We start from the raw sequence: 19984 nt of genomic DNA on the forward strand, positions 1-19984 counted from the left end.
GGATGGATGAATGGATGGATGGATAGACGGATGAATGGATGGATAGATGGATGGATGGATGTATAGATGGATGGATGGACGGATGGATGGATAGATAGATGGACGAATAGATGGATGGATGGAGAAATAGACGGATAGATGGATGGACGAATAGACGGATGAAATTATGTAAAGGGAGTTCTTTGAGTGTGAATTCTCGCCCCTGAAGAGCTCTGTATGTTCATCACTGAGACTGATCTACAAGCTCTACGGTTCACACACACACACACACACTCACACACACACACACACACACACACACACACACACACATATCTCAACTCATTTTCATTCATCAGATTTTTAAGTGCATATAGGAAGCATATTTTAGCAGTTTTTCTGCGTCTCAAGTTCAGACAGTGTGTGTGTGTGAGTGTGTGTGTGTGTGTGTGTGTGTGTGTGTGTGTGTGCTCTATTTCCAGTTTGACTTCATCTGAATGTGAGCAGTAATTCCTGCCCTATTGCTGCACTTATTGTTTAATGTGGATGTAGTTTAGAAGCCACTGACCCACTTTTAGGACTCGAGCCCTTCCCGTGGTCTGATTGACGGCAGTGCGAGACACAAACGCTGCGCTCTCGTCCTCCTCCTCGTCCTCCTCCTCCTTCTCTTCCTCCTTTCCCCCCCCACACCACCCCTCCTCCCCCCCTGGGTGAGGATAGCAGGGGAGGGATGCTAGCACACAGTCTTCAGCAGGATACTCACACACTCTCTCCAGCTGCGCCTCGTCGAAACACACCTTCACCTGCACCACAGGAACACACACACACACACAATACAGCTTAGTATAGAGATTTAGTATGAGACTTTTAAAATTCGTAAAAGTACCTTGGATTTTTTGTCTTTTTCTTAAAATTTAACAGAAATGTACAATTTTTGCGACCTTATGGACATTTTTTGTTTTTATTTTAGATTTTTTTAATATCATTTTGCCTGTGTTAATGCCAACTGCATACATGTGTGTATTTGTATTGGAATTGTTCCCATTTCCTTTAATAAATCCATTTTGCACTAGTGACACAAAGTAGTCCCCAATGAACCCCATTAAAAAGGCAAGTTTTAATCCGGTCATTTTAAACTTTTATTTTGTCAGATATAATTTTTTTGCCGTTTCACAGAAGAAAGAAATTCATACTGACATACATAATTTGGCTGCATTGCAAAAAAAATCATTATTGGAGTATGTTTTACAAGAAAATACTTTTTATAGTGTTAAAAATTAAGTTAGTTAATAAAATTATAGTGTTAATTAATGTTTAATTCAATGTGTTGCCATTTCTTAATGATTATTTTGCACATTTACTGGCCTTTTTTTTTTTGTGAAAATGTCTTCTACATCCAGCTTTTGGTGCATGAAATACACTGTAAAAATATTGAATACTTGTATACATTATTGAATACATATACACTACAAAAACTTTTTAACATTTGTCAAATCAACTTAGATAATTAATATGCAACCAGGTAACTTACTTTTTATAAGTTAAACCAACAATATTTTTACAGTGTATGAATACTATTTCATTCTTTTGCATTAATGAATCAGTTTCTGATAGTTTCTGACATTTCTGAGCAAAAATTGTCAGTCCAGGCTACAGTGAGGCATGAGCTCAAAGACTTATTTGACTGCTGTAATGAATAAACATTTCTTAAAGGGGCGGTGAAATGCTGTTTCATGCATACTGAGCTTTTTCCACTGTTAAAGACTTGGATTCCCATCCTTAACATAGACAAAGTTTCAAAAACTAATGTTGGACGTTTGATGAAGTATTTCTGTGTCAAAAATACTCCTTCCGGTTTCTCACAAGTTTCGGAGAGTTTTTTTCGAGGATGGGTCGACTTGACGTTAATAGAGCGGAAGGTCCTTGTATGGGCCGTACGGGCTCTTCTCCCGGTAGGGTGCGCGCGCGTGACTAGAGGGAGAGAGAGGAAATGCACGCCCATAAACACTCTCAGCTGCAGATCCAGTCGTCCGTGAACACTTCTGTCGCGCCGCGCTCCACTTTATTCCTATGGGTGACGTCGAGCGACTTCAACGCGTCCGCACAGCATTCTGGGAAGGCAGCGCTGCATTTGACCCGATTTGAACGCAGAAATGACGGGAAGCTTCAAGGCATCGCTTCAGTCGCGTCTCAAAGTGGATCTCCACGGTCACTGCTGTCAGGACTTCACCAAATCATACCAAAGAAGTGTGTTTTTGACGGAGCGGTCCCAGCGATAAAGGTTCGGTCCTGCTTTGGAAGCAGCCGGTGAGTTAAACTGCTTCAGATGTCTGTGCTGTCGGCTATCGTCGCGTGAGTAAACATCAGTAAACGACACGATCGCGTGCTTCGTCATTCAAATGCGCTAACGGACTCCATTGTTGTTCTGTATAACGTTACTCTAGTCTGACGTGCAAAACCGTTTTGCTTGCTACTGCTAAGGTTTAGTCGCATACAATAGTCCATAAACCGAATCATGTCCTCATAAACTGCGAGTAAACACACACAAATGTTGACAGGCCACTAAATACAGTCCATACCACAGAGACGGACGTCCTGCTGCTGCTGTTTCTCCTGTTCAGTTTATTTCAGCCTTCGGATCTGATTCTGGATCATTATCTGTATTAGCTGAGATAGATGGGTTTCTCCACGCTTGAGGACGTCACCGCTTTGCGCAATCGTCATTCTTTAGCTCCGCCCACACGATACGCCTCGTCATTCTTTAGCTCCGCCCACTCGATACGCCTCCAGCCGCTCGGTTTTTTCCAGAAAGACTCGGTACAGCCCATATTTCTTTTATAAATATAATAAAACTAAAGACTTTTCGGAGATATGAAGGATGCAATACTACTCTATAGGTACTCAAGATTGACATGAGATTGACTGAAACTGAGTGTTTCACCCCCCCCCCCCCCCCCTTAAAATCTCTGAATTTTAATTGTTAAAGTTAAGAAAATCCTTTTTGCGACCTTATGGACATTTTTGGTCTTTTTATTTGAGTTTTTCTTAAAATATAAAATCAATTTAGCACCAGTAACACAAAATATTACAAAAATGAAACTTATTAAAAATGACATTTTTAATCCCAGAGTTATTTCACTATAAAACGATGAAATCTTTGTCATTTTACCAGATGGTGCCATTTTCTCAGGTTGTGCCTATGAAGCAAAATGCTCGCCTTATTCCTGTTTTCTGTGCCAAACTAAAAAGGCGTCACAGAAGCGCTTTGGGAGTGTCATTTAACACTGTTTAATGCTGCTCAGAGGCGGTGTAAATGCAGTTACGACTCACTTTTACTTAGGTGGGTCAGAACAGGCTCAATTTACTCTGGCTTTTGTCTTTTTGGCTCAGATTCAAGATGCCTTTATAGTGCACTTCAATCCACAATCCCTTTGGACAAACCTGCAGATCGAGCTGATTCCTCTTAGCATTAGAAGAGAGAGAGAGAGAGAGAGAGAGAGAGAGAGAGAGAGAGAGAGAGAGAGAGAGAGAGAGAGAGAGAGAGAGAGAGAGAGAGAGAGAGAAAGGCTTATGGTTCAGAAAGAAAGTGTAGAGTCACAGATTAAGAGACTGACGTCCGTCGGTCAGCAGGAGGTCCGGCTAATACACTAATGACAGTATACTACTGATGCTTCTGCCCAGTGCATTATGGGAACTGGAGGAACTGAACTGTACTAGATTCATCTGCATATCAGATGCATAAATGCAAACTCATTAAAGCATAAGAGCGTCTCCAGGGATTGTGTGAATGTGTGAGCCGCAGGAGGAATGAAGGTTAGATGTGGTCAGAGTGTAAAGCTGGGTAACTTTTGGAGCACACACACACACACACACACACACACACACACACACACACACACACACACACTGCTTAATGTAACGCATCAAAAGGGGATACCGAAATGAACATGAACTGATAAACTGGGGTTAGGATTTTGCTTAGATGCGTTCTGTCAGTGCTACAGGAAGTGACACCGCTCTGAGGAGGAAGTAGCTGAAGAGTTGTCACAAGACTGCTTTAAAAACCCAAAATGTTGCAGCCACACACACACACACACACACACACACACACACACACACACACACACACTAATATACAGGGTTGAGCTTGTAAAACACAAGTGTCAGTTTCCACAGAAATAATAAATATGCAACTGTTTTCATCATTGCTTATATAATCAGAACTGCTATTAATTATTAAGAAGCACTAATAATAATTGAGCTTCAAATCAGTATATTACAGGGTTTCTGCACGTCTTAAAACATTAAAAAAATAAATGAGCAGAAAGTCTTAAAATGAAAAAGCCATTAAATGTTGTGCGCATTGTCTCGTTTTCCAGTACAAATATCTAAACGTCTGTAAATCAAGACATATCGTGTGTTTAACGTTTGACTTATGAAGTTTGGGAGGTCTTTAAGTTCATATTTAAATAATTTCACAACACATTCACATGTTCACAGATCTCTAATGTTAGTAAATGGTCACATGACAAACAAAATATAAAACATGTGATGTTTATTTATCTTAGTTTTAAATGATTGAACCTTTTAAACTCCGATAAGGACCCTGATAAGGCGTGACGACATCAAGTACATACTTTAAATGTTAATGTCTGTGGATGAGCTCTGACCCCATGTGGTCCTCTCTGGAGACATGCATCACTTTGACATTTACTAATTAATAATAATAATTAATTTACACTAAATTACTCTGGTGGCCTACCCAAATTAAAAAAGCTTCCCATAAAGTCGACAACATATGTGAATGATTATCACGTTCACCAGTGTTATATGTAGATTCAAATGGTTTCCTGTAATATGACACCACAATAGTGTATTTAGAGACCACTGTGTGTGTGTGTGTGTGTGTGTGTGTGTGTGTGTGTGTGTGTGTGTGTGTGTGTGTGTGTGTGTGTGTGTGTGTGTGTGTGTGTGTGTGTGTGTGTGTGTGTGTGTATGAGAAGCTTTTAGGTATAGGCCAAATCCAGGCAGAAAATCCCCAAAAAGGGTCCCATAGCTTAAGGAGGTTAATAAAGTATTTCTGCAATTCACAAACTTCCTACAATCCCCTTTCAAACCCCATTTTGGGAAACCATTTGCCAGATAATATAGGTTGTTAATGATAATATGATCAAATATGAAATGCATTTTAATATTGAAATTAGAAGCTCATCCAATCAGAGCTTAAAGTAACACAACTCTTTTATAAAATCGCGTTCTCCACTCGAGCTGCCTCTGTTTTTGATGATCATAAATGCTTTGGTCTTCTGGCTGAAGTGTCAGATTTCATCGCCGTGTTCTGTTCATGTACAGTTGACTCCAGTTCCTGTGTGTGGTTACGCCGATCGCCACAAAGCAGACATACTGCTCTATTAACTCTATTAAACCGTAATGAAAAGGTCGTTCTTCTGCTCCTGCCAAATCCTCTCGTTCCCCCTTTCTGCTCTGCTGCGCTCCTTTGTGTTCGCCGTGTCCCACAGAAAGCTTTGTCTGATGCGAGCGACTCCACAGCGGATGAAGGGAGCAGACCAGATATCTCTTAAAGGGGCGGTGTCATGCGATTTGACTTTTTTAACTTTAGTTAGTGTGTAATGTCGCTGCTTGAGCATAAACAGTATCTGCAAAGTTACAGCGCTGAAAGTTCACTGCAAACGGAGATATGGTCTTTTAAAGTTACGGCAGTTTATTGCCTACAAAAATGGCCGGTTTGGACTACAACGAGCTTCTTCCTGGGTTGGTGACATCATAAACCCTCGCTAGTCTCCGCAGATGTGACTTCTGCCCGTAATGGGAAGGGGCGTGGCCTTAACCTGTGCTTGGCACTTCAGCCAATAAAAATACAGGGAACTACATTTGGCCATCTGACCAATCTAAGACCATTGCGGTTTTCAGAGGGAGGGGCTTCATAGAAGCAGGAAGGAGACGAGCCTCTGAATTTCCCCTGAAACGGCTCCAGCTGTTTGCAGCTCCTCCCCTTTTTTTGAAACAGCCAATAGCGTTTCGTTAATATACAGTTTGACTAGAGCCTTTCTGTTTGGTAAAGCCAGTTTCCGCTAACCGTTTATCATCATAATCTCCTCCATATCGCTTTGAAATGCAGCATTCTGGGCAGAATTAAAATGGGTCCGATAAGTTTTGTTGTCTGCGCCGACTCTCGCATATGATCCGCATCTTGTGTCTGTAGACCAGTGTGTGTGTGTGTGTGTCTGTAGTTTGTGTGTGTGTGTGCGCGGTGCATGAAACTAATGTAAAAATTAGACTAGAACTAGAACAGACTACATTCGCCTCAAATGAAAGCATATTTACACTGAATTGTTTCCCATCACATATATAGTGTGCTTTGTGCCTTTCTCCATGTAGAAATTAGTAAATGTATGTTAACTGACCGATTTCAGCCGGCGCTACGGCAGTGTAGGGGGCGGGCTTTAGATTCTAGAGAGCATTTTGATTGGACAGAAGATTTGATGAGAAGGTGAAGTTTGCGATGATGTCACCAAAATCTGTGATTCGTTTTAACGGAAGTGAGAGCCTGTAAGTTTTGAACGCTTAGATCTCCTACATTTCGTCATAGTTTTGGAACACACACCGGCTTATTCATAACCTTAAGGCTAACACAGTCAGACTAAAAGCTAAATAAACTTACATTTTGATTTCAGTGGACCTTTAATAAACTCTGATGATAGGTTTTCAGAAGTGAAAGCTTCCAGTATTTTGTGTGTGTGTGTGGGCATGTTTTCGTGAAATATGAGGACACAAATGTGTATAATATCATGGGTATGACACAGGTATTACAGGAGAGGGTGAAATATGAGGACATTACCCATGGCCCCACTTTACAAAAGGCTTATAAATCACACAGGAGGAGTTTTTATGAGAAAATAAAAATGCAGAATGTTTCCTGTGATGGGTAGGTTTAGGGGCAGTGTGTGTGTGTGTGTGTGTGTGTGTGTGTGTGTGTGTGTGTGTGTGTGTGTGTGTGTGTGTGTGTGTGTGTGTGTGTGTGTGTGTGTGTGTGTGTGTGTGTGTGTGTGTGTGTGTGTGTGTGTGTATGTGTGTGTGTGTGTGTGATGGGTAGGTTTAGGGGCAGTGTAAGGGGATAGAAAATACGGTTTGTACAGTATAAAAACCATTACGCCTATGGAATGTCCCCACATTTCAGAAAACAAATGTGTGTGTGTGTGTGTGTGTGTAGCTTTAGAAAAGAAGTACACAGCGAGTCAGAGGAAGCCAAGTGTTCAGTGTTATATTGTGTGTATCGCCTCACGGACACATCCTGCAATCAGATGCCTCTATAAATGGCTTGTGGTTCCCTACTGTAGTTCCCCTGCTGTAACCCAAGAGTGTGTCCGCTCCGTGAACCGAAAGGTTGATTCAGTGAAGGATTCGTTAGACTGAATCAGCGGTTAGTCTTCACTCATGAGATTCATCCGCTCCTGAGTCAGACTACACTGCTTGAGCTTTCTCTGTTTTGGGATAAACATGAAGACATGTTGCCTTTGTGTCATTTTGCAGCTCAGAATCTCAGTAACGTACAGTATTGTGCAAAAGTCTTATGAGAGAATATTTTTAAGCCAGTTATTTATATATTTTGCAATAGTGTGTCAGACTCAAAAAACTGATTCAGGCCCTTCATAGATAAGAAACATTTAAATGATGTTTACTTTAACCTAATTAAATGAAGTTGTGTCAAAATGTGTTCAATCAGCCTAATATATTTAAAACTGAAGTTTCCTTCATTAATTTGCGTTAAAACTACATGAAATATTAGTGCTGATATAACTAACGGCAGTGGATCTGTAGTTCCCAGCATGCTTTGCAAGGGACTGCGCTGGAGAGAAAATGTATTTAATTAATTAATGGATTAAAGTGATATTTTATGTGTTTTTCAGTAAGGGGAAAGATGTTATTAGTTTATATTAGTGTTTAATGTTCAGTTATGTTGGACATTGAGGAGTTTCTGTAATTTTGTGGTTAGCATTATGCAGAAGAGAGAGAGAGAGAGTGTGTGTGTGTGTGTGTGTGTGTGTGTGTGTGTGTGTGTGTGTGTGTGTGTGTGTGTGTGTGTGTGTGTGTGTGTGTGTTTAGGCTGTGGGCACTTATTTACAAATTCATTGGATGGAAATCCTGCTCTCAATTAAATATTTTTAGTTTGTCCAATGAGTTAATTTTGCATTTTATTTTTGAAATATTATTTAAAATATTTATTTAAAATATGCTTGTTGTTATTTAAACGTTTAAAGGCTAATTAAATTGATAACAGTACATAACACTTAACATTTAACATAACATCATTAAGTAAACAGCACATATAAATATTATGTAACAGTGACAAACTCAAATGGTTTGTATTTACTCAACGAATGTGCCAGTTTTACTTGAATTTTTTTGTTCATATAACTAAATTGTTATTTGTAAAAAGTGTTCAATATAGTCGTGTGCAACCACTCACCACATATTTTTAAAATAAATTCAAAAAAAATGTTCAGTGTAATATCAGTTTACATGTTCAAACATTTATTTTGCCATTAATTGTAATAATTAGGGCCGGGACTCGATTAAAAAAATGAATCTAATTAATTAGAGGCTTTGCAATTAATTAATCGAAATTAATCGCATTTTAATTGCATATAAATATTTGACCTGAGAACAATGAGAAGTAATTTTTCACATGGATTTTTAGTATACCATTGAATAATGACTGAATACATAAGCTTGTTATACTTAGTTGAATACATCAACTAAATATTGTTGATTTATTTCAGTCCAGCAGTGCAATGTTTGCCATTAAGTGTAGCAAAAGCGTATTTGTGATATTTGAGGCTCGATGTGCTGCGGTGATACACACACTCCCTGTTGTATCGCTTGCACACAACCGTGCTCTTGACGACGCTTCCATCCTTTCGTTTTTTTAAACTAAATGTCCCATCCACGGGGCCGAGCAAAGCGCTCTCATCAGCTTCTTCGCTCATGTTCACTACGGTTTGTTGTTGTCGTGACTCGTGAACGCTAGTTGGTGTTCCAGTATAATCGGTCCGTCGAAACTCATTCATTGAAAAATGTTCCGCGGTGCCAAAATAAGTGTAGTTAAAATTATGTTATTTATTTTTTGCGTAATTAATCTTAATTAACGCGTTAAAGTCCCGGCCCTAGTAATAATCCATTCCAGTGAGATGTGTGTGTGCAGAAGGAGTCTGACAACAGCTGATCCACACCATACCTGTCAACATTTGGGTAACCATGGAAACCATGGGTTTCTACCATGGTTTCTACTAATGATGATTCAACTTCTCGCGCGCGCCCTGCGCAGATATCAACAGCGCAACTAGGTTGCCAGGTCGAGGCCACAAAGGGTTTGAAATTTGTGCAATGTGTCGATTGTATGAGTCGCCGTTTCATACAAGATCTGGCAACTGAACAACCTTGGAATAACACATTTGTGATTATTCAAAGAACGAGGTTTGGGCCATACAAATTATGGGAGATTTCCGGGAGAAATTACAAAACGGGAGGGGGGCGGGAGATGGGTGTGAAATACGGGAGACTCCCGGCAAAAACAGGAGTGTTGACAGGTATGATCCACACGGAGATCTGATCTCACCATCATCGAGTCCGTCTGGGATTACATGAAGAAACTGAGACAAAATCCACAAGAACTGCCCCAACATCTCCGAGACGCTTGAAGAAACCCTCCTGCAAAGCTACAGGACTGACGACAGTTTCAGACACGTGTGTAAAAATGCTGTAAAGTGAGAATGGTTTCAAAAATAACGTCATAAATAGATTTTGTTGATCAATGAACTCCTAATAATCAAATCAGTGTTTGGTGTGTTAAACATCTGTCCTGGGACACTTGCTCATAGTTTCTCAGGAGCTTTGCAGGAGAGTTTCTTCAAGCGTCTCGGAGATGTGGATTTTGTCTGTGTTTTTTCATTTAAAAAAAGTAAAAGTGAAAGTGTTTAACTTTTTTAGTAATCCTTTCTAACATAATACACTACCGTTCAAAAGTATGGGGTCAGTCATTTTTTTGTTCCTTTTTTTGAGAATTTTTATTCAGAGAGGATGTGTGAAACTGATAAAAAGCGAGAGATTTACAGTATGTTGTTAGAAAAGGTTTCTATTTTGGATGAAAGCTGTTCATTTAAACTTTTAATTCACCAATGAGTCCTAAAAAAGGTTCCAAAAAAAATATGAATCAACTGTTTTCAACATTGATCCTTTAATAAATCATCATATTATAATGATTTCTGAAGGATCATTAGATGGAAGAGTGGAGTAATTCACAGGAATAAATTACACTTTACTTTTTAAAATATCTTAGCAACGCTATAGCAAACACCTGGAATACCCAAGCAACCGCCTAGCAACCAATCAGAATACCCTAGCAGCCACATAGCAACGCTCTAACAACCACCCAGAATACCCTAGCAACCACTTAGCAACCAACCAGAGTACCCTAGCAACCAGGTGGCAAGTTTTGCCACTGCAAGCACCACTAACATTATCTTCAGGAAATATACATTCTACATAGAAAACAGTTATTTTAAGTAAGGGATAATGTCCACCCAGCCGGTTGTTATCGCAGAATAAACCCCTCCAGAGTGATCAGGACCCCGAGGCGAAGCGGAGCGTCACTCTGAAGGGGTTTATTCTGCGATAACAACCGGCTGGGTGGACATTATCCCGCTTATTACACGGCTACTAGTCTCAAATAAATAATTATTAGACACAAAATATTGTCTTGAGATTTAATATTTTATTAGCTCTTACGCAAAGCTTCCGCGAAGAAAAACAGTTCCAACCTGCTTTAAGCCTTTATCTATTGCTGCTAAATGTTGAAAATGAATGCTGAAAGGGTTAGTTCACCCAAAAATGAAACCAAGCCTATGATTTACTCTCCCTCAAGTCATTATAGCCGTGTAATAAATTGTAATAATATTTCACAATATTACTGTTTTTTCTAATCAAATTAATACAGCTGTGATTGTAATGCTTTTCAAAATTCTGACCGGTACTGTAAATTATAATTGTTTGATTTACACTGTGCTTCGTTGACATGCGGATTAAAATCCTATAGATACAATTAGTAGTCTTTTTTTTTCAAACTGAGCTGCCCGGGGTCATTTTAGACTATCAAACGTCTAGGTCAGACCGGGTGTTGTCAGGTGAAGAAGGCACGACTGCAGTAGATTAACCTCAATCTATTCTTACACACACTCTCAACCTTTGGTCGAATGGTGTTTTTTCTGTTTAACCCAAGAAAGGAATCAATTGACTTCATACGTCTGAGCAATGCAGAACGAGTTAAGTGTTTCATGTTCATGTTTGCTTTATGCAGCGTTTAAATGTTATCACACACACACACACACACAGACCGTCTTCACCTGCGATGGCGTGAGAGATAAGCCTAATCCAGGCTTAACACTGAGCCCAATCAAAGATGACAGAGGTATTCTAGCCGGACTATTGAGAGATCACACTTTGATTCATTCTGGGGAATCTTCCTAAGCGCTCTCTGAAAGCAGAAATCCCACTAAACCACGTTGCTTATGCTAGTTGCCAGTTTTGCCCAATCGCTTTGGCTCAATTCTCTCAATTGTTTAAAAGTTCAGATCTGTCGTTCACATCAGATTAGAGTTTCTTATTGATTTAAGCAAATTGCATTAGTTTTGGCTCGTGTGTGCAAAAGAGTTAATGACTAAATGCTCTCGGCCTGTGGAGAAAAACTGATGAGTTGATTCTCAGTGAAACTGTCCAGAAATACTTATGACATGGAATGTTTGTTAAATTGCAATACACACACACACACACACACACACACACACACACACACACACACACACACACACACACACACACACACACACACACACACACACACACACACACACACACACACACACACACACAATATATGTATCTTGTTTGGCTATACTTATGACAACTGACTAGTGAGGGCATTTGACTAGTCCTCACTACACTATAAAAAAATATTGTTGGTTTAACTTAAAAAAGTAAGTAACCTGGTTACCTTAAAATTTGAGTTGAACCACATAAATAATGTGATAAATCATGAAAATAGCAATATTTGGCTGTGTCATCGCAAATAAAACACACAATTACCCAATATGATTACAAAATCTTTTAATAATATTTAAATAAAGGTTGTCCAATCTCAAATACATTTTTTAATTTCAATGAACTCAAAATTTTAAGTGACCAGGTAACTTATTTTTTTAATATTTGTTTACAGTGTAGTTAAAAATGCTTATAAATCGGCCAAAACATGTTTTTATTTAAATTTGTTGTTTTGCAGATGTTTCTGGGATGGGGAGGTTTAGGGATAGGGGCAGTGCGTGTGTGTGTGTGTGTGTGTGTGTGTGTGTGTGTGTGTGTGTGTGTGTGTGTGTGTGTGTGTGTGTGTGTGTGTGTGTGTGTGTGTGTGTGTGTGTGTGTGTGTGTGTGTGTGTGTGTGTGATGGGTAGGTTTAGGGATAGTGGTTGGGTTAGGGGATAGAAAATATCATTAACCTGATATAAAATCAATGCAAGTCTATGTAATGTCCTCACTATTATAGTGAAACAACCGTGTGTTTGTGTGTGTGTGTGTGTGTGTGTGTGTGAGCCTGTTTATGTGGTTTATGAGGACACAAATTTGTATAACTACATGGGTATTACACTGGTATTACACTATAAATGTGGTTTATGAGGACATATCAAATGTCCCCATAATTCAAATGGCCTTAAAATCATACTAAATGATGTTTTTTTGAGAAAGTAAAAATGCAGAATGTTTCCTGTGATGGGTAGGTTTAGGGGCTGTGTGTGTGTGTGTGTGTGTGTGTGTGTGTGTGTGACACATTTTTGGACATAGAGGTGGAGGTAAATCCCAGCCCTGAACAGCATCAGTACTCACTTCTACATTTATATTGTACTTACTCATTTGTTTTTATACAGTACATTTATTTTTGTACAATTGTGTTGCACGTAAGCTGAAAATACTTGGCATGGAAGATATGTATGTGTTAGAGAACTACTAGAGTGTGTGACCTAAACAAACAACAGTGATTTTTACGCTTAGATGAAACACATTACTTCAAAAGATAAATGTACTGTACGTGTATTTTATACAAATGTACATTATTGACTGTGCTGTCTGAATCTATATTTACAGTAAAAAGCTCAGTGTGACCCACAATAAACTGACATTATTGTATAGAATAGAAAGCATTTAGTGTCAATAAAAAATAGATAAAATATATTGTTTTGACCAGTGAGGCTCACACAGTGGCAAAAACACACTGACAGAAAAAAAGGTACATCGCTGTCACTGGGGCGGTACCCTAAGGTACAAAACCAAAAAAATACTAATATGTACATTTAAGATACTAATTTGCACTCTTAAGGTACTGATTTGTACCTTTTTAGGTACTAATGTACCTTAGGGTACCGCCCCAGTGACAGCACTGGTCCTTTTTTCTGCGTGTGTATTTTGGTGGCATTAGCCAATTTACAGACACGATAACCATGTTTTGAAGCATAAATTAAATGTTTTGGGGAGTTACTACAGTTCTGATGTTCCAGCAAACAGTTGTGAGTGACTGTTTAAAAACAAAATGTGCCAAATCGATTGAGAAAACTATAATTTCACTGCATATCCCAAACTTTACAGTCTGGCATGCTCAGTTTATCAGCACAGCAACTCATTGTAAATGCAACTCTGCAAAAAATGCTCTTCTTATTCAGTAATTTTATCTTGTTTCCAGTCTAAATATATAAAAATTCTTAAATCAAGAATGCATTTATTAGATCAGTAAAATTACATAAGATATTTTTGCTTGTTTTTTTAAAAATAAAATCTAAATGAAGTGAGTTTTTGCTTAAAACAGGCCAAATGATCTGCCAACGGGGTGAGAAAAATAATCTTGCTTCTGATTGAAATTTTTTGTTTCCGTCCCAAACAGAAATAAGATTATTTTTCTCACCCCATTGACAGATCATTTTGGCCGGTTTAAGCAAAAACTCTCTTCATTTTGATTTTATTTTTAAGAAAACAAGCAAAAATATCTCATATCGTTTTACTGATCTAGTAAATGCATCTTTGATTTAAGAATACTTAGATATTTGGACTATAAACAAGAAGAAAATACTAAATAAGAAGAGCATTTTTTGCAGTGATGAGCACAGAGACCCACTCACCGCTTTCGGTGTCGCTCTGCTCTTCACCAAGCATGAGCGCTCGAGGTTCTGGTATCCTCCGATCACCTCGATCTCTTCGGCTGTGGGATACCTCTTCTTCCCAGTCTCCTTGTTGGGAACAGGTGTGGGTTTATTGGCTGTTTGGGTGAATTTGGGAGCTTCTGGGATCGCCGTTGGGACGCTGTTAGACGAGGCGGGTCTTCTAGGGGTGATTGTGATGGTAGTCCCTCGTTTTCCTGGTCCACCGGATGCACTCCTAATTGAAAAGAGAGGCGGAGATGGAGTCGAAGAGGGCGATGCGGTGCAGGGAGATGAGGACGATGGAGAGATTTGTTCTGGAGGTTTCGTCGATTCGGTGGGTCGGGCGTTGATTGTGAATGATCGGACCTGTTGAGGTGCTTTCTGTTGGCTTTGTGGAAATCTGAGACTTGCTGGTGCTTCTCTTAATATGTCAGGTCTCTTAGTTTGCCTCGCCTCTGGTTCTTCCAGTGGCTTTCTGTCAATTTGGGAACCACATCCTGCTTCCTGTTCCCTCAGCTGTAGCCTTTCCAAACGACGCTGTACTATCTGAAGACCTGTTGAGTCCGTCGTCTCCGATTTATCACCGTGATTCCACAATTTTGTGGTTTCTGGCAGGACGTCCGGTGATGTTGCCTTCCTAATGGGGTTGTATTTGCCTTGAGCTCCGCTATGTTGGGGCAAATCTGCTGTCCTTTCACTAATACACACCGCAGTCCTCGATCCCACCGGTTTGAGGTTATATATTCGGCTCATGGTGTCTAAAGAGTCTGAAAGTGTTGGGGAAGGAGAGCGAGACGGAGGAAGATACTCTTCCTCCAACAGCTCGTCCTCGCTCTCTCTATTATCCTGTCCTCCGTCAGTACCTTGTGTGTTCTCCTCTACATGTCGTTCTGTCTCTCCCTCTGCTTTCCTACGACAGGGATCGCTCTCCAAAACAATCTCCCCAACTTCTCTTTCTGTCGAGGCCGAGTGAGAAAGCGACAGAGAAACAGGAACAGGAAGCTGAGGGCTTGACTTTGTCACGCTAACGTCCTGTGTGACGTCAAACGGCCTGACAGATTGTGATGTGGTTTCTTCCTGCTCTCTCGCAGTTCCTTCTGCTTCTCTTTTGCCCTCTTGTTTTTCATCATCCCTGCCTTTCTGTCTTTCATCCTCTTGTTGACGAATTCTCTCTTTCAGAGACTCGACTCGGGTCAGAGGTCGCCCAGCCTTCCAGCTCCCTCTTCTCTCCGCTTGTCCATCCACAGCAGGGAGACTCAATCTCCTTTTTGCTGATATTTCCACTCCATAAAACACAGTCCTGGGAATGGTGACCCCTTCTTGGGTGTAGAGTTTGCTCCGTCCCAGTGTCAAAGTTTCCCGAAGGAGTTGTGAGGTACAATGTATGTCCTCGTTGGCTCGTTTTGGGAAGTCCTGGTTCTCTTTTTGCTCCTGCTTCCTCACTTCACCAGATATCTTGCCAGTGTCTCCATATGAAAACTCATAAGTCTTAAGTATTCTGTCTGATTGGACTTTTTCTTCCCTTTCTCTGACACAAGACTGGAAAATTGTGTCTATAGAGAGAGTGTTGACACATTGGCACCGAATCTCTGCCGATAAATCTATAGGACTGTCCTCTACGGATGGGATATTTGCATTATGGGATTGTGTTGAAGCTCCAACAGTTACCTCATCGTGATTTCGTCTCCTTTCGGATTCTGCTTCTGCCTCCATTTTGAATTCTACAGCTGCCACCTCTTTCTCATCTCGCCTCTTCTCTATATGTGTCTTATTCTCTTCTCCCGCTCTCTTGATCTCTATTTCTGAGCTGCTATCTTTTTTAATAGGGATTCGTCGTGCGAATGCAACCCCCTCTTGGCTTTTAACGGAGGCCAGAGTGAATCCTTCTTCTCCGTCCACACTTAAAGTCTTTCCACAAACGGAGTCATTCTTCTTATCGTCTACTTTTCGTTCTTTTTGTCTCTTTTCATGCATCGACTCGTCATGTTTGGGTCGACCCCATCGCCTGGTGACCCTTGATTGACTCGGTTCTCCCGTTATCCGTGATTTGACCCTTTCCGAGTGTGTCCTCTCTATCCCCCTAAAGTTTGTCTTTTCCTCACAGTTCTCCTGTTGGCAAACCACACGCTCAGAGAAGCTAAATGAGCGTTTGGGAACGCCTTTACAAATGGGACTCATGTCCGTTTCCTCTTCGCTCTGATCTTCTTGATCAAACAGGTCTCCTGTGCTGTATCTGTCCCGATTTTTTCCCGGACGGTTGAAGCAATCCGTGCTCTTGGAGCGCATCGGAGATTTGGGATGTTCACCAAACTTACTAAGCAGCTGACTAACCCGACCGCTATATTCTGGCTTTGCCCTGTCCCTGTGGTTCAGGACTCTTTCGGCTCTTTGCATGACCTTCCTCGACGTCAGACGCATTGAAGTCCATATCCCGTCCCTTTCTATATGCTCCCCTCTTTCTGGCATCCCAGAAATCTCTATTTGTCGTTTTGAATCTGTCACGGACGGCTTGATGATCAATACTTCGGACGCTCTAATCTCCGTCACGCTTCCTCCACAAGCCAAAAACTCCCTCAAATCCATCCTCATCCTCTTGTCTTCCTCCTCAACCTCCTTATTCCTCCAATCCATCTTTTCCTCTCCATTTTTATCTTTTTCTATGATGATTATGTTGTTTGCCTGAATTGTGCGAAGACCCATAAATGGAGGAAATTGTGATTTACTGCCGTCCGTCTCTCTGCTTCGGTCTCGTCCCTCACTTTTGCTTCCCATCTTCTCTACCCACATCTCCATTTGTCTATTCCTTTCTCTCCCTTTATTCCTTTTATACTCATTCTCTTCATCTCTAATCACCTCCTTCCCTCTGTTATCTCTCCTAAAGCTGTTTTCGGAAAGGATGAAGGGGTTCTGTTGGATGGTTTCTTTGGATATCTGTTTTTGCACTTTATTCCCAGTCTGATCCGTGAGGAGATGTTGTGTGAGTTTACTCTCCGTTTGCTCTGGGATAAGGTCCTCCATGATGCCCAAAGCATCTCCTTCTCTCTCTCTCCCCTTCTCTCGTTCCTCATTCTGCTTCGCTCTCCTTCTCTGGATGATCCCTCGCTTCCAGGCCGGCATGCTGGCCAGCCTCTCCTCTTCCTCCCTCTCTCGTCTCTCTCTCTCCTCCTCCTCTTTTCTCTTTCGCTCCAGTAGCAGCTGCTTCCATTCTGGTAGAGCCGATAGAGACATCGGTGCTCGATGAATCAGTGCGCGTTTACTGATCAGAGAAACACAGGGACATCCAGGAATCCTGTCAACAAAAAAAAAAACACCGTTAGGTTTGTCTAAAAAGGGTAGATCATGCCCTTGATAAAGGGTTAAGTAAAGGTTAGTTCACCCAAAAATGAAGTGTATGCACACTATACTGTCCATGTCCAGAAAGGGAATAAAAACATCATCACAGTAGTCCATATGAGACATCAGTGGGTTAATTAGAGTCTCTTGAAGCATCCAAAATACATTTGGGTCCAAAAATAACAAAAACTACGACTTTATTTAGCATTGTCTTCTCTTCTGGGTTTGTGTTCAATCCTCAAATAAAGATTCAAACGGTTATGAATCAGTAAATCGATCAATGATTCGGATCGCGTGTCAAACTGTTAAAATCACGTGACATTGGCGATCCGAATCATGAATCGATTCGCTGATTCATAACCGTTTGAATCTTTATTTGAGGATTGAACACAAACCCAGAAGAGAAGCCAATGCTGAATAAAGTCGTAGTTTTTGTTATTTTTGGACCAAAATGTATTTTGGATGCTTCAAGAGACTCTAATTAACCCACTGATGTCTCATATGGACTACTGTGATGATGTTTTTATTCCCTTTCTGGACATGGACAGTATAGTGTGCATACACTTGCATACGCTCTCAGACTAAATATAAAATATCTTAAACTGTGTGAAGATGAACGGAGGTCTTACGGGTGTGGAGCGACATTAGGGTGAGGAGTTAATGACAGACATTTCATTTTTGGGTGAATTAACCCTTTAATATATTACCTGTCTCCTATTAAAGGGATAGTTTAAAATTCTGTCATCATTCACTCACCATCAAGTTCTTCCAAACCTGAATTTCTATCTTCGGCTGAACACAAAATTAGATATTTTGAAGAATGGGGATTGACTTCCATAGTATTTTTTTATCCATATATGGATGTCAATGCAGGGGAATTTCTTCTTTTGTGTTCAGCCGAAGAAACTCATACGGGTTTGGAACAACATGACAATTTTTGGGTGAACTATTCCTTTAATTTGTAGTCTTTTAGGAGTACAAAAATATGAGCATTTAAGCATTTTAATTCTGCATAACTTTTTAATATAAAATATTAAGTGAATCAGAGGAGATGCATATTTTAGTGTCTGCTCACCATTTTCACTATCATTTTTTTTTGCAGGTTTCTTGAATAATATTCATAATAATAATAATAATAAACATTTATTTGTATAGAAGTTTTTACACAACTCAAAGTGTTCACAAGCATAAAAACTAATAATGGGAATACAAATCCATACACTGATTAAAATATTCGAAAGCTATAAAAGGTTCACAATGTAAAATGAAGAAATTGGCACGACATTTTCACCTCAATATCAATATAAAACAATATAAATAAAATACAAATGTCGAGTGTAAACTAAAACACAAACCATACTTACACACAACATATGTCTTAACCCGTCTTTTAAAAATATGAATACTTTCGTTTGGTAGACAATTCCAAACTTTTGGAGCATAATGGCTAAAATATTATTTACTGTATGATGTGCCAAAAGATTAGCACTAGAGGATCTGGAACGTATCTTCTTGGCTGATAATAGTCCTGTGATGTCAAATCATTTTTTTAAAAGAACAAATTTACATACAGTAAAATTTGCATATTTATTAACCTAATCAAATATAATCTGTGACCCTGGAGCACAACACCAGTCATGCGTCTCACGGGTATATCTGTGGGAAAAGCCAACAATACATTGTGTGGGTCAAAATTATTTATTTTTTCTTTTATGCCAAAATCATTAGGATATTAAGATCATGTTACATGAAGGTATTCTGTAAATTACCTACTGTAAATATTTCAACAACAACAACAAAATAATGCATTGGTAGTGATATGCATTAACTTCATTTGGACAACTTTAAAGGAGATTTTCTCAATAATTAGATTTTTTTGTACTCTCAGATTCCAGATTTTTTTTAATATTTATATGTCGGACAAATAGTCATATAAGCTTATTTATTGAGCTTTCATATGATGTAAAAATGTCAATAATAATAATAAAAAAAACCTTATGACTGTTTTTGTGGTCCAGGGTCACATTTAATAGGCTAATGCATAGGCAAATTAATATTTCTCAACTGTCTTTTGTTTTTCATGTCAATTATTCAAATGGTGATTTGTTGGGTAAAAACATATTTTTTTAAAATTACTTTGCTAATGCTACATAATAACTGAGATCTATAACCTGTAGCTTATTTTGACATTGATCTAGCCTATCAATAGCTAGTGTTTTAAATCCTTATTTTCACCTTATTTTGTAGGATGACTGATTCACCAGAGTAAAGTTTTCCTTATGTCCGCTCGCTCGACGTTCATCTTTCCGTGTGTTTTACTCCAAAAAGCCGCCTTAGAAGTCCCAGTAATTCATCCACTGCTTGCAAAAGGGAAGACCTTTCTAACACACAACTAGCTGGAAAGCTCCGGTTAATTC

At 39.6% G+C, this 19984-nt stretch overlaps 1 protein-coding gene across 1 annotated transcript in view; it reads right to left on the minus strand.

Annotated features, from left to right (window-relative positions):
- The window catches only part of ppp1r18 (protein phosphatase 1, regulatory subunit 18), a 21623-nt gene extending 1742 nt beyond the window's left edge, over positions 1–19881 (minus strand). The window contains exons 1-3 of the mRNA XM_067425057.1: positions 19803–19881; positions 14214–17523; positions 548–782 (exon numbers count right to left, since the gene is read on the minus strand). Coding sequence (XP_067281158.1) covers positions 548–782; positions 14214–17462 — 3484 coding nt within the window. The 5' untranslated portion in view covers positions 17463–17523; positions 19803–19881. The remainder of the gene's footprint in view (positions 1–547; positions 783–14213; positions 17524–19802) is intronic.
- Between the last annotated feature and the right edge of the window lie 103 nt (positions 19882–19984).

The sequence above is a fragment of the Pseudorasbora parva genome, chromosome 19, assembly GCF_024679245.1.
Source record: "Pseudorasbora parva isolate DD20220531a chromosome 19, ASM2467924v1, whole genome shotgun sequence".
Taxonomy (NCBI): Eukaryota; Metazoa; Chordata; class Actinopteri; order Cypriniformes; family Gobionidae; genus Pseudorasbora; species Pseudorasbora parva.